We start from the raw sequence: 15,287 nt of genomic DNA, 5'->3' as shown, positions 1-15,287 counted from the left end.
CCCAGACTTTAACTGTTAACTTTTAGCTGTTTTATGGTCTGTTTCTAGCCTAAGGACTGTTTTATGGAAAATTGGTTGTCAAGTGCTGTTTTTATTCTTTTTCTTTTCATCCCTCACTTATTACTTTTGAAATCTTTATTTAAATTAGACTTTACAACTCCAGATTAGACATTCAAGGAAGCCTGCTGTCTCCTTGGAACGATGCTGGTACCCAAAGTAAGTCCTATAATTCTATTAAATGTTTTCAAGATATATTTTTTTCCAAGAGTTTTTTTAAAAGCATTCCTATGGTCCCTGTACACAATTCTGCCAGGCTACGAGGTCACACTTATTTCATACAAGAGGTCCTTCCAGATTTCTGTCCTTTGCCAAGACTAGCCAATTGTAGTGATGTAGTTAATTAAGCTATTTAAAGTGAATTTATACTGGCTTTGACACAATCTCAGTTATTTAAGCTGTAGAATACTTTGATCTCTTCCTCAGCAGGACATATAGAAAGATTAAGAACTGGCCATAGATCTCAGTTTTGCTGTCAGATTAGGAGAAGCCTCCTACAGGGTTTTTTTCTAACAATGAGCTCTCTAGAAAATATACTCCCTCTCACACTACACAGCTTCTTCTTTTAAACTGAAAAGAGAAATATCTGGGAGGAAATGCTGAGGAAATCTTTTAGGATGGTCTGCCACAAGCACAATAGCACTGCTTAGAGCCAACACAGCGAGTTCCATGTTAGCCCAGTACTTTAAATATGTTTAATAATTGAATTAAATACACAGAAAGCTTCCAGACCAGACTCTACTTCCAGCTGAAAGCAAGCTTAAGCTGACAAAATAACCCGATTAACTGAAAATGCATCCCCACTTCCCACTTTACCTTCAGTTTCTCTTTCATGTCTGAAGTCTCTCTCATCATCTTGTATTCTTTTATCTCCATGGCCTGAATGGCAGATTTTGATTTCGAAATATAGTTCACCAACTCAGCAATTTCAGAATCAAACCTAGTATAGGAGTTATTATACTATTTAGTCATTTCAGTCACTATTATTATACTATTAGTCATTTCAGTAACCAGCATCTTATTAGAGGCCACTCTGTAGTCAAGCTAGAAATAACACATGAGCCCAATACACACAAGGTGCCAATGAGTAACATTACATGCATGTTGAGTGTAAAACAAGGCATATAGAGGGGCAGTAACACCAAGCATGCTGTCCATCCCCCCTCAAGACTGAGCACACTGGAAGTCTCACCCACCCACCTACCCACGGGCACAGAACACCAACACTCCATACAGATATCGCATGCACAGGGGCAAGAACTGTCCTCTCAAAGCTGAACAGCAGCACATCTTGACTGCCTGGAGGATCCTTAGCAAGTACATTACAAAGCATGTACACAGGTATTCCACCTGGCTTCCCATCACAAACAGAAACTACCTGCTGTCAAACAGGCACACTGCAGTTTCTGCAAGCAATGCTCTCTCTCCTCTCTGCTGCTTGGAAACAGATAGACCTAGAGACTTTCCGACGTACCTGGGGCTCCTTTACTGAGTATGCAATAAATCTTAATGAAATGGCATCATGACCCAATTATAAAAACATGAATTAAAACTCTGTAGCACTTGACGACACCCGCCCCCCTCCCCAGTTAACCCGTGCAGTCAATTTTAAAGGTCTTGCTAAACTGTGCCTTTATCTCTGGTCCATAACTTGCATCATTTTAAGTTAGGGCACTAAATTTGTTACTTTTATTGTTTTTCCTGCTTGTTTTACATATGGCTTGTAACTTTTTTATTGTACATCTATTGAAGGTCTACATTTAAGCCACACTGTATTGGTCTTTTGAAAATGTGTAAATATATATATATATTTATATTTATACATTAATTTTTTTTAAAAAAGAAGAAGATGCAGATGCAGCAGACACAGTGATCTGATGTATTACTGGGACCTAGATCAATGCAGCAGACTGCTGCAGCTTCTGTCGCTGCCAACTTAGTCATTCCCTCTCATCAGATATATGGTCCGGCCAGGATAGCAGGAGCCACGCGCAGAGTAGCAACTGAAGAAAGTGTGGGGGGGGGGAGAAACCAACCTTCTAACCATATTTGCAAGATTTGTTTTAATAATTGTCCGGTAAAAACCTTCAGAAAACATACAGTGATTGCTTTAAAGACATATTCTACTACATGAATTGAGGAAAGGCAATATTTTGCAATATTGTGCTATAACACAATTATAAACATTCATACTGAAAGAGAAAGGGAATTGGAAAGGGCTTCTCTTGTTAGAGAAAACACCACTAAACCAAAACCAAATATGCTTACTTTTTCTTAGCCTCTGTGTCTACACTGACTTGTCTTTTCTTCGGAGGAGGAAGAGGCGGAAACTGTTCCTGCTTAACTGCTTTTTGCTCTTTGACAATAACTGTCTCTGTGATGATTTTCTGTGAAATTTTCTGTGAAATGCCAACATTTCCAACTGCCTGAGAAACCTAAAAGAGAAATTAGCAGTGAGCAAAATTATGCAATAATTTAAGGAATACATGGCAATTTCATATCATCACAATTGCAGCAAATAACAGTAACACACTTCTACTAATTTCACTGAAAAAATAAAATAGGTACATTGCTCCCTTCCATTTAACTTAAAACATCTTATATCATGGTTTGAGCACAATACCCACAGTTAGAAAAATCATTTACAAATCAGACCACTAACCCTTCTAGTTCAGTAGTTCTATTTGACAAGCAGCAGACATTCAAAACAAAGCTGGAAGCCTTTCCAGCATTGTAACTGATATCCTTTAAGAGGAGAAGTTGCTGGAGACTGAACCTGGGGCCTTCTTCAGGTAAAGTGTGGAGTCCACTCACTGCACTAGTGGCCTTTCCCTAAATCTTTATAAGCTCTGGAAGCTGTATGGGGCCAGGACACATGTATGTATAGGCCAGGACACATACGCCATATACCGTATATACTCGCGTATAAGCCGAGTTTTTCAGCCCAAAAAAAGGGCTGAAAAAAGCCAACTCGGCTTATACGCGGGTCAATACGGTAGGCAAGGGGAGGGGGGAGGGGGGGAGGGATAGAGGGAGGGGGAACTTACCGCCGCTGCCGCCGCCATCCCGCACGCCTTCTCTGCGGCCTGGGAGAGGCCTGCAGGGCCTGCCTGAGTGCAGGCAGGCCCCGCCGCCCCCCCGCCCCCCCCGCGCCTTCTCTGCGGCCTGGGAGAGGCCTGCAGGGCCTGCCTGAGTGCAGGCAGGCCCCGCCCCCCCCCACTGCCCCCCTGCCACCCCCCCGCCGCCCCCCCCGCGCCTTCTCTGCGGCCTGGGAGAGGCCTGCAGGGCCTGCCTGAGTGCAGGCAGGCCCCCCCCGCCCCCCCCCGCGCCTTCTCTGAGGCCTGCAGGGCCTGCCTGCGCTCAGGCAGGGCCCCGCTGGCGCCTCCGGCCTGCGTGCCTTCCCTGCCGCCACCTCCAGCTGATCAGCAGGCCTCGTCCTCCCGGTGAGTAAGGGGTTCAGGGGCTCTTCTCCCTCCCCCCTAGGGTGGCGCTGGGGTCGGGGTGGGTCTGGAGGGCCCGGGAGGCCGGGCGGGAGGGCGACCTGGGGCAGGGGCATTGTGTAAGCCGACCCTCGGCTTATACACGGGTGCCTAATTTTTCCCCATTTTTGGGGTAAAATTAGGCACCTCGGCTTATACACGGGTCGGCTTATACATGAGTATATACGGTAGAAGCTTATAGAAACACATGGAATAGATGGATTTGTAGAATTTTCCTATTTAAAGTTAATAAAACACCATTAGAGGCTTCTCTTTCATTTGAAACTAGGCAAGCCTAGACATGCCTAGACATGTAACTCCTTTTGGAAAGAGACTCTTCTGGAATCCTACGCTTTTAGGAACTAAGTTTCCGGAATCCAAACTGTCACTAACTGTATAGAGCTGTAACTGATTGAAAACATTATCAAACAGTGTTGTATAATGTTATATTGGGTTTTAAGTTTAAATATGAATGAATTACAGTAGAATGTTAGTAAATATATTCATGTTAGCATACTCTTTGAGAGATGTAAAATGCTGGTATATTTATTCATTATAAAGGTATAACAAAGACACAAACTGTTAAGCATATGTGGTTATGACCAGTAAGTGACCTACCTACTGGAAGAGGAACTCCTTATATGGTATCCAAGGAATTTACTGGATTCTGTAATGCCCAGATATAAGGGCTGGTATAAAATACTATGTACTCATATGCACACACATGGAAGCTTTGGGGAAGTTGGCATCCGAGAGCCATGAACCAACAAATCATGCTCTCTGTGCTTGGTACGGCCTTTCACCAGTAGAGCTCTGAATTACCTTCATCCTTAGGAATGTGTTTTCTACTTCCAAGATCACAAGACCTAAAACTTGCTTAGAGACGGCTTCGGGCAATATCTATGGCTAGAGTGAAGTAGACACTTAATGTGCATTGGTGCTTTTGTGTATCAATCTGCTTGTCAGCAGCCATGGGCCTGCCCCATGCAAATGCATAAATGATCCTAAGCTTCCTTTGTTTCTGGGGTGAGTAACTCTGCATCTTATTTGTGGGTTATTTCACCCCCAGGTCTGTGTTTAGCTAAATAAAGAACTGTTGCTCTTTTTAACCTCCTCATAGTTGTCTTCATTGGACTCTATAAGACAACCAGGGCACTTCAATTCATACAGCAGTTGTGCGCAAACTCAGAATACATCTCACAGATCAGATCAGATCAAAAATCAGGAAAACCAGATCTCAAAAACATATAAAAGAAGAAGCTTTCTAGCCTAATGTTCAGAGGTTCTTAGATCTCCAACCTTTGCGTAGGTTGGATGCTCATGGATCTCTCCATCCCTTGCGTGGGATGTAAGCTCTCAGACCTTGATCTTTGCGTGGATTGAGGCTCTTAGAGCTTTCCAGTCCCCATGGACTGGAGGAGCTTAGATCCTTCCAAGTCTTTGGAGGTTCTAAGAGCTCCCTAGCTCACTTTTGATAGATCTCTCCATCCCTTGTATGGAGACAATGAGATCTCCTTAATGCTAGCATGGATTAAGGAGTTTTCACTAAGATCTATCTAGCCCTTGCATGAGCACTCCAGTCCTTGTGGAGAGGAAGTTCTTAGACTTTCCTAGCCTCTAAGCTAGGAGGTCTTACACAGAACTATTTAATCTTTGCATGGATTAAAGGTTCATGGAGCTTTCTAGTTCCTGTCTGAACAAGGGGTTCATTCACACACAGATCTCCCTGATCTTTGCATAAAACAGAGAGACTCCTAGACTCAGTTCTTACATGAACTCAGAGATTACTGAGAGATTTCTCTGGTCTTTACATATACCAGAGATACTGAGAGACTCCAACAACAAATGGAGGGTCTTAGAGATCTACCATATCTTAGCATGATCTCAGATCTCTCTCTGCTGTACTGGGGAGTTTCACAGATGATATGATTGGGTAAAGTATGCCTACTTACTATTATGATATTCTAGATATTTTGAAGTAAGATACTTTTAACTAAATCAGATCTTATTCACTGAACTAACCATTTTTACAAGTTTCTGTAACTGTTATATTATTTGAATGATGAATATGAATAATATGTTATTATTCTGTTTGATACTCTCAAATAAAGATATAAAATAGAGATTGTTTAAGATTGCTTGCAACATAAACATGTTTAAGACTCATAATGTCTGAACTTTTGTAACATTTTAAGACTACATCTACATAAATACATACTACATTATGTTAAAAATGTACATATTTTATATATTTTACATATTTTTGAAGCAATTCAATAAAAAGCTTACTTCGGTAAGAAAGCAGTTGAGTCCCGCTTATTAGGTGTCTAACTGAATAAGATAACATACTTCTTCTCAGGAAGAGGTCGATTCTAAGTGCACAGGCACTGAAACGCACTGACCTGCTTCAGGGGATTGTGTGATGTTTCTGAGTTTATACTTTTCTGCCATAAATGTTTATATTACAAGTCCATAACCATCCATCTGGGACGACCTAAGTCTAGCACAAGCTGTCAGCAAAGGCTTACAGAATGCTGGGTTAATGTTTGCACTAAGCAAATGAGACCCTATATTCTGTTTAAGCAAAACTTCAGTTTAAGCAAACCTTCAGTTAGCTGAACGTGCTGTTCACTGTTGCAAAAGCCAATTATATAGGACACTAGAGAGCCTAATCCAATTAGGTAATGCCTAATCCAACAGCTTTCATCAATTTAGTTTAAGAAAAAACTAGCTTCCAAATCTTGAAAAGATTTATGTTTAAAGGTCAACACTATCAATAGACAATCTAGAAGCTGGAAAAAGATGGTAATATATTTGTAGTTACCTGATTAGAATAGTCCTCAAGTTTCTGAACTAAGCTGTCCCAACTCTGTGTTAGCTCTTCCAGATCGTTCTCAGTTTTCGTTGATACTTTATCATTGTTGAGTAGTTGTGTCACATCTTGGGCCACCTCATTCAGCTGATCTAACATTTGACGCTTCATTCCCAAATCTTCTTTCAAAATCTAACAGTAAAACAAAGTTAGCCATTTCCTTGTAGGTAGTTTGTTCAAACTTTCCAAATTAACAAGACATAGCAAAACAAACTATAAGTTATTACAAGTATAGGGGGAGATATTACTTATGAGGACTAAAGAAATTAACTACCGTTTGGTTGCCATTATCTAGCTAATCTGCCCCCTTGTTTAAAAAATCAAAAATACATGTAGCTGCATATTGTCACATTGCAACCATTCTTGCATGTTTTTACACTTATCTATCACACAAGTATCTCACAGGTAGCAGAGTGTATTGCACATTTCTTCAGCTACATTTCTCCCATAAATTTGTAAAATAATTTAAGACGTTGCTGTAAAAATTGCTGAACCATGAAATCAATATTTAGGAAAGAAACCTGATACTACCCCCACTGAGCGGGTGCTGAGGACAGAACAGGGTGTGACATTTAATATTATTAAGCTAGTTTCAAATACAAAGCAAGTAATACTCACTGCCAGCTTTCGAACATTCACTCCAAGCTCATTTTGATCTTTGAAGTTGCTTGTTTGTACTTTGTTTAAAGCCTCTTCTTTTTCAACTAACCAGGTTTTCAACAAGCACTGCACGTAGAGAGAAACAAATATGCTGCAGGAATATCTACACAATTCCCTGAGTCTCTGTTAATCATCACCATCATCACTGTTTAGTTTAGTTTAGTTTATTGGACTACAGTCAGGCTCAGGGCGGCTAACAATCAAAATGATACAATCAATTAAAATACATATTGTAAAATATAGACTATAATTACAACCTTATTAATTTTAAAATCCAGTTGACGCCCTTCATATTAACTTCAGTAATGGGGACAACCAGTCAGAGAGAGGGAGGAGAAAAAGGAAAGGGAAAACAGAACCAATTATTCCAGGAACAACTGAAGAAATAAAACTAAGAATAGGGGTATGGACGCCAGCTACAATATACCGGCAGCCTCAACCATAGGCCTGGTAGAATGTCTCAGTCTTGCAGGCCCTGCAGAATTGACCCATGTCCTGCAGGCCCCGGGTCTCACCTGAGAGTTCTACCAGACCGGGGCCAGAGCTGAAAAGGCTCTGGGTCTGGTTGGGGACATCCAGACACTTCTTGGGCCAGGGACCAAAAGTTAAATTATTACTAGCTGAGTGTAACCTTCTCTGGGGGGGTGTACTGGGAAAGGCGGTCCCACAGGTATGATGATCTCAGACCGTTTAGGGCTTTAAAGGTACATTAACTGCAACATTTACTTTGGAATCACATCAGTGTTTTGCTCCACTTATTGCAGTTAGTAAGAGTAAAGCTGGTTTAAAAACTGTGTTCCATTTTTCAACAAAAAGGAGAAACATTACTTATAGCAGAACTTTTGTGACATGGAATGTAGCCTACAACCTCCATTTCTAGAAGTTCACAGACTACTATGCTAAATTAATCACAGTCATAACCAGTCTCCGTAAACTGAGTTACATTGATTGTAAGAATACTGGCACCATAAACATTCAAATTTGTGCCTCTGAAATCTAGGTAGATTTTTCCAGGTAATATAATAACCATTTCACATTTCTCTGGCAATATTTACCAATGCCTCCCCTTCCATACTCATAGGACCATGGCTTTTCAATGCTTTCTTACTCAACCTCCACCAATTGCCAAAGTTTACCATTAAAAAAATCGATACAAAAAGAAACTCTCACTTGTCCAACCATTTAGGTTGGGAAGGGCCATGACTCAGAAGGTCCCAAGTTCAATCCCTGGCATCTCCAGTTAAAGGTATCAGGTGGTAGGTAATATGAAAGACCTTTGCCTAAAAGAAACCCCTTGAGCACTGCTGCCAGTCTGAGTAGACAGTACTGACTTTGATGGTCTGATTCAGTACAAGGCAGCTGCATGTGTCATAAGCCTTTACAATCAAGTCACCTAGACCATACAATTTCCAAGACAGAGTGATCTTGGGTTTAGCACGGCCCTTTGGAGGGCTCAACTATTTCCTCGATCTCTCTGTACCAAAGGCAAACAGTAGTGGTAATCCTGGTGGCAGTTACAAACAGTTGCAGGAGTGAACCAGGGCTCAGCATTATATATTCTTTTGAAAGATCAAGCATATTCCCAGCCAGCCATGTGCTGTACTGAATGACCTGAAGCATACTGACTTTCCAAGCACTGCACTTCCAAAGCTGCCATGCATTGTATGCTACCTCTTAGGTTGTTCAAGCATTTAATTGGCAAAATGGATGTCTTCATCAGATGTCATTTCACCCATTTTTTCTCAACTATTAACTATTGTACATCAACATAAGTATAATTAGCAAAATATTAGGCAGTCTTCATTTGCTCATCCTTATAACTATCACAGCAGGTAAACTGTAGGGACAAACTGGGGGGGGGAATCACAGACACATGAATAATAAATAAATTTTATTTGCAGCTAATATGCCAGATAAAACACATAAACAAAGACACATGAACTACCTTACACTGAATCACAGCCAGTATGACATAGTTGTTAAGAGAGGTGGACTCTAATCTGGAGAACTAGGTTTGATTCCCCACCCCTCCACATGAAGCCTGCTGGGTGACCTTGGGCTAGTCACAGTTTTCTCAGAACTCTCTCAGCCCCACCTACCTCACAAGGTGTCTGTTGTAGGGGGGGAGGGCAGGTGATTGTAAGCCGCTTTGAGACTCCTTAAAGCTAGAGAAAAATGGGATATAAAAACCAACTCTTCTTCATTAATCTATCAAGGTCAATACTGTCTACTCAGACTAGCAGTGACTCTCCAGGGTCACAGGCAGAGGTCTTTCATATCACCTATTATCTGATTCTTCTAAACTGGACATGCCAGGGACTGAACCTGGGACCTTCTGTATGCCAAGCAGATGCTGTCCCACTGAACATAGCCTATCCTACATATCCTCAGGTCCCACTGTAATCAGGCATTAAAGTCCCTCAATTTCAATTTATACATTTCTTTTTGACAGTAAGTGGCTTTGAGCAAGTCATTCTCCCTCAATTTGATCTACCTCACGGGGTTATTGTTTTGTTTTGTTTGTTTGTTTGTTTGTTTATAGAATTTGTATCCCACCTTTCCACCCTTACAAGGGCCACCTAGGTGGCTAAATATTTAAAACATACATGATAAAATCGTATTTTAAAACAATTAAAATCAAACCCCCTCCCAAACACATATTAAAACAATTTAAAAACAGACTTAAAGTAGATATAACAAAGAACTAAAATACATAGAAAACATAAAAACACTGATTAGGAAGGAAGGGTCATTGAGGCAATGCCAAACAAAACAAAGAAAAGTCGTCAGCCATTGGCAGAGGATGGCAACAGAAGGATCTCCCTTCTTTATAAGACTAAGGGTAGCCCTGGGCTGCTTTAGGAAAGGGCAGGACACAAATGAATAAAATCCTGATATATAAAAAAGCCAAATCCCAATGTTTTATCACACACTGGTATGACCAAGGGGCAGCCTGCCTGGCCAGTATCACAGTCAACAAAAGCAGGTTTAACCCCAAGTTGTTACTGTGAGCGCACCCATTCACTTTCCGCTGTACAATTAAATGCTTACCAAGACATCAAGTGTACAGCTCCCTTCTATCACTCAGAATTCCAGTTTGTCTCTTAAAGCCCAAGGAAATTGGGCAAGAGATAATACCCTATACCACCTTCCCCTGGAATGACATCGCCTTGCAATGTTGGTGGCTTCTAACAATTGAAATAATAGGTAGATTTTAGAAGGTGGGAGCATAGTTTTAGAGCGCCACTTTTTATAGACAATGACTGGCAGCATTTTATTCAGAGTATATGATTTTACTGAAAATGTGTGAAATGTTGTTTTAATTTTTGTAACTTATAGTGTTATAGATTGTATTAATTACTTATTGGAAGCTGAGCCCAGCTTGTGCTGGGAAAGGGCAGGATATTAATCAAATAAATGAAATGAAATAATCCATTAGGAAAATAAAAACCAGCCCCTGAGGACATTGGCACAGTGAATAAAAGATCTTCCTTCCAGCCCTAATACTGGGTGGCCCAGCCCTCCCAACAGGCTCCTCCCAGGAATCACTGTGACATAAATACCTCCCTCAAGATTATAAGATTCACTTCTGTGAAGGATTTTGTCTACTAAGGTTATTTTATTGTACTCCATTATTCTTTTATATTAATCTTAAACATATTTAATCATACGATTAATAAGCTGCATTTAATACTGTCACTGCAGTGTTTGTGGACTATTTCCAGTATTTACTGCCGGTTAATGCAATCTTTTGAATATACAGTTGCTCATTTACTATTATTTTACTATGACTGATAATGTTCAGCTCCTCAGTGGTCTTAAAAACACAAAAGAATTATAATTTTTAAACAGATTGGATGCTATTTATATGTAATAGTGACTTATACTCAAGGAAAGCAGCAGGCAAATTGCTTATCTTTATCTCACCCATCATTTAGGTAACTAGACTCTGGCAGAAAGCAAGATAGAAAGGCTCATTCACTAATCTTGTAGCACCGTGAACTTATAAATAATTCTAAAGAGTAATTACTGATCACCACCAGGAGAGATGCATAGCTAGATACCAGAACAATAACTTATATATTCAAGGCAATGAAAATTAATTCTTAACATGACAAAGTATTTCCCCCACTTAATAAAAAAAAATTACATGGGCATCAAATTTTTTAAGCACTCCCACAAAGACCATTAAACTATGAAAATCCCTATTGCTGAGATCATGGGCTGCTGGTGGAGTGGGAAAGAGAGGATCCACAATACTTGTGCAAGCATATTGCTGGATCCAACCCAAAGTTTGCCCCCTTTGACACACTAGTCATAAGATCCTTCTTTAGATATAGGTTCTATGTAACAGAAGCAACTGCTATATGTCTCAGGAAGAAAAAAAAATCACTTCCTCAACATGATTCCTTGACAAATTTAGTAGAATTCTCATTAACACGTTAAAGCAAAATGGTTACTTCTAAATCCCTCCTTATGTAATGCTCGTTCAATTTTGTACAAAGGCACACAGCAAAATTGGCCCTATTAGCAGAACATTCCTATACAGAGTTGCTTCAGCCAAAACCCACTGAAATCGACGGGCTGTCTGAAACTCTGTGCAGGATTGCACTATAAAACAAATAACGGTCATGAGAACACAGACTTAACATAAATACCAGCAATACAGCCTAGCTGTAACAATATTAAGGAGCTTTTTGTCAAAGAATCCCAACATGTTTGGGAGGCTCTTTCTCCAGCTTTTTCTTGTACTGCTTGTTTAATGTAAATGTTATGTATTTGGGTAAAGTCTCCCAAAGAAAGACACCTTTGATTTTAGGAGAAAGGCCAGGGATAATTATAAATAGAATGAAACAAAGTCTAAATCAAATAAATTTGACCTGTTCTTCCAAGAGTCCCTGCCATAAGATATTAATCTCTTGGAGTTTGAGCCATCGCTCCTCAGTCCAACGACAAACTGCTGTCCAGCGTTCACCAAGTTTCTGGAAATAACAAAACAAACCATGTATTTCTCCCTTGGAAACAGATGAAAAACTAAAGTAAATATTAGCATAACTATTTCAAGGCTGGTTTTATCTTTTTAAAATTTCTATTTAGTTTTTTTACCTCTAGTGAAGTTTCCAAAATAACTATGTATCTAATTCCCAAGTCCGCCCCCCATCTGTGGATACCTAGATCTGTAGATTGGGATCACTCTTACCCCAAACAGATGTTTCTGTCGACTTGGGGGACCTCCTAGGTCTGCAGAAAAATCTGACATTAAAAAAATATATGGGGGGAGTTGAATTTTTTTTGAAAAGGTGGTTTCCACTGCAGCAGGGACCCACTCTGGGCCCGGCAGCCTTGGCGTGGTGAAGGATGACCAGAGTGACTCCAGGCTCAGCTGCCACAGCAACAGACACAGAGAGGCTCCGGGCCCGCCTGCTGAAGTGGTGGGCTTAAGGTCAGTGGTGAGGGCCTGGAGCCATGATGGCGGGGGGAGTTGGGATCCCCCACCCGTGCATCTTGCAGGCCTCCTACTAGTTGTACCGTATTTACTTGAAAGGAAGATGACTCTGAATGGTATAATATTTTCAAAAGCATTCCCATCTAGAGCACATTACAGTAATCTAAACTGGATGTGATCCAACCTGAGACTCCCAACCAATCCAGTAGTATCCCAAAGCTATGTACTTGCTCCTTTGAGAGAGTGCAACTACCTCTAGGACAGGCAGACTCTGCAGTCCCCAAGCAGATTGGCCAACAGCAGCACCTTGGGCATACGAGGACTGAATTTCAGTTTATTGGCTGAATTATTCAGTTTATCCTTTCTGCTATAAAGAACTGCTCTATAAAAACTGTATAATATTGAGAAATGGTGAGGGATTAGATACAACCTCTCCTACAATCTCATTTTGGGGAGAAGCTAATGAATGAACCAAGGAAATTCCATCTTTACTTGAAGACGGGAGTGAAGAAGTGCATGCGCCAACCCGAGGTTCATTCGTAGTTTCACACTGGGCAGAAACCTGGGGTGGGGGGATGCCATAGTAAACCAAAGAATGGCTTAAAAGAAATTACAGCAAGCAGCAACTGTGGCTTTACTTGCATGTATGGATGACTGGAAAATCTGATTAGATTTCACAAACAAAACAGGGTACCCACTCCCTCAAATTGTTTTATTAGATTTAATTCTATTCCAAAGGACTTCCAATTAGCAGTTTGAACAAGTCAGAGTCCAAGATTTTATCCAGGCAAAGATAGTTCTGTATTGGTTCTTGTAGGTTATCCAGGCTGTGTAACCGTGGTCTTGGAATTTTCTTTCCTGACGTTTCGCTAGCAGCTGTGGCAGGCATCTTCAGAGGAGTAACACTGAAGGACAGTGTCTCTCAGTGTCAAGTGTGTAGGAAGAGTCAGAGAGGGGTTGGGTTTGAGCTGAGTGCTGTCCTGCAGACGTAATGTGCTAATCATTGTCCTGTAAGTATCAAGATAATGTACTAATGAGAGTGTGGTATGTTAATATGGAAGCATTGTATCCTGAAATTATCTGGTAATAATTATCTGGCTAGCCATGCAGATTAGCTTTGGATTTCACACATTACCAGATAATTTCAGGATACAATGCTTCCATATTAACATACCACACTCTCATTAGTACATTATCTTGATACTTACAGGACAATGATTAGCACATTACGTCTGCAGGACAGCACTCAGCTCAAACCCAACCCCTCTCTGACTCTTCCTACACACTTGACACTGAGAGACACTGTCCTTCAGTGTTACTCCTCTGAAGATGCCTGCCACAGCTGCTGGCGAAACGTCAGGAAAGAAAATTCCAAGACCATGGTTACACAGCCCGGATAACCTACAAGAACCAATGAACTCTGACTGTGAAAGCCTTCGACAATATAGTTCTGTATGTTCTGGATTACTTCTCTTGACCCCTTAAGGGTGCACTTCAGGGCTCACAGACTTGATCCAAGTACATCTAAATTCCTAGATTGGAAAAAAGAATTCTGCAGTATCTACAGACACTGGAGGTGATGGGCTAAAAGGGAAAGCAAGGTGCAGGGCTCCGCATTTTGATAGTTCACATATACCCATGAGCACACAGGGATTGATCCCTAAATGGGACAAAACTGCAACAATCCATTCATCGTAAGCGTCAATATTTTTGAGCGCTTGAGTATGATAGTCACAATATAGTAGTCACATATATTCAACAACATCAATAGCGGTATCAACTACACTACCAAATCAACTGGATTATAATAAAGTCCCACCCACCTGCAGTTGCTCCTCTAGCACAGCTGTGGCACTCTCACCACTGTTTTCATCCACAATGACCACCATGTGGGTCAATGAGTTGACTTTAACCTGCTCTGCTTCAAGATCACTTTGTAGAACCTGAAAGTATTGATTCAGTAGTTATAAGGACCAGAAGTGAACATTTGATTTCATTGCCTCTGCCAGCTATATGAGAAAATAAGGGCTTGAATTCAGCAGAGATTTCCAAAGAGCAAAAGGGATTTCCATTTATGGAGCAGGAATTCCCTGCCTCCTTCCTTCCACTGTGTGTGTCTCTGTGTATAAAGCGTCTTCAATTCACAGCCAACATATGGTGACCCTGTAGGTTTTCACAGCAAGGTTTTTTTGTTTTGTTTTTTTGCCATCAAGTTACAGCTGACTTCTTTAGATCCCTCATGGGGTTTTCAAGGCAAGAGACATTAAAAGGTTTGTCATTGCCGATCTCTGCATAGCAACCCTAGAATACCTTGGTGGTCTCTCATCCAAATACTAACCAGGGCAACCCTGCTTAGCTTCCAAGATCAGGCTAGCCTGGGCTATCAAGGCAACTATAGCCCAAAAATGCTGCTCCAGGAATAACACTGGAAGAAAATTGAAAGTCTGCAGTGGGACAGGAAAAGTCAGCAAAAATCACACACAAACACACCCCTTCCATTCAGGGAAAGCCCTGTGATGGATCCAAGCCACTTTCCTAATGCACCAAAATGGTTTCATCACCAATGCTCTACATGCCCATTCCATGCCCATTCTCTTGCTTCTGGACAGGCAGCTAGGGGGCACCCATGTGATAGGTAATAATTTAACTAATACCTTTGCTAGCATTTGATTAGGGATAAATAAATGGAAAGTCAGATTCATTCATTTTAGTTAACCATGTTATACGCAATCTGCAATTTATTTACAATACAGAAGAAAACAAGACTGCAAAC

At 40.9% G+C, this 15,287-nt stretch overlaps 1 protein-coding gene across 1 annotated transcript in view; it reads right to left on the bottom strand.

Moving 5' to 3' along the window:
- The window catches only part of UTRN (utrophin), a 760,310-nt gene that overhangs the window by 565,629 nt on the left and 179,394 nt on the right, over positions 1 to 15,287 (bottom strand). Inside the window, exons 12-17 of the mRNA XM_056853742.1 lie at positions 14,338 to 14,457; positions 11,949 to 12,050; positions 7,027 to 7,134; positions 6,361 to 6,540; positions 2,326 to 2,492; positions 874 to 997 (exon numbers count right to left, since the gene is read on the bottom strand). Of these exons, the coding sequence (XP_056709720.1) occupies positions 874 to 997; positions 2,326 to 2,492; positions 6,361 to 6,540; positions 7,027 to 7,134; positions 11,949 to 12,050; positions 14,338 to 14,457 (801 nt within the window). The remainder of the gene's footprint in view (positions 1 to 873; positions 998 to 2,325; positions 2,493 to 6,360; positions 6,541 to 7,026; positions 7,135 to 11,948; positions 12,051 to 14,337; positions 14,458 to 15,287) is intronic.

This window comes from Euleptes europaea, chromosome 7, assembly GCF_029931775.1.
Source record: "Euleptes europaea isolate rEulEur1 chromosome 7, rEulEur1.hap1, whole genome shotgun sequence".
NCBI lineage: Eukaryota > Metazoa > Chordata > Lepidosauria > Squamata > Sphaerodactylidae > Euleptes > Euleptes europaea.
The sequence above is the reverse complement of the archived record's forward strand: the minus strand, read 5'-3'. Positions and strand labels throughout refer to the sequence as shown.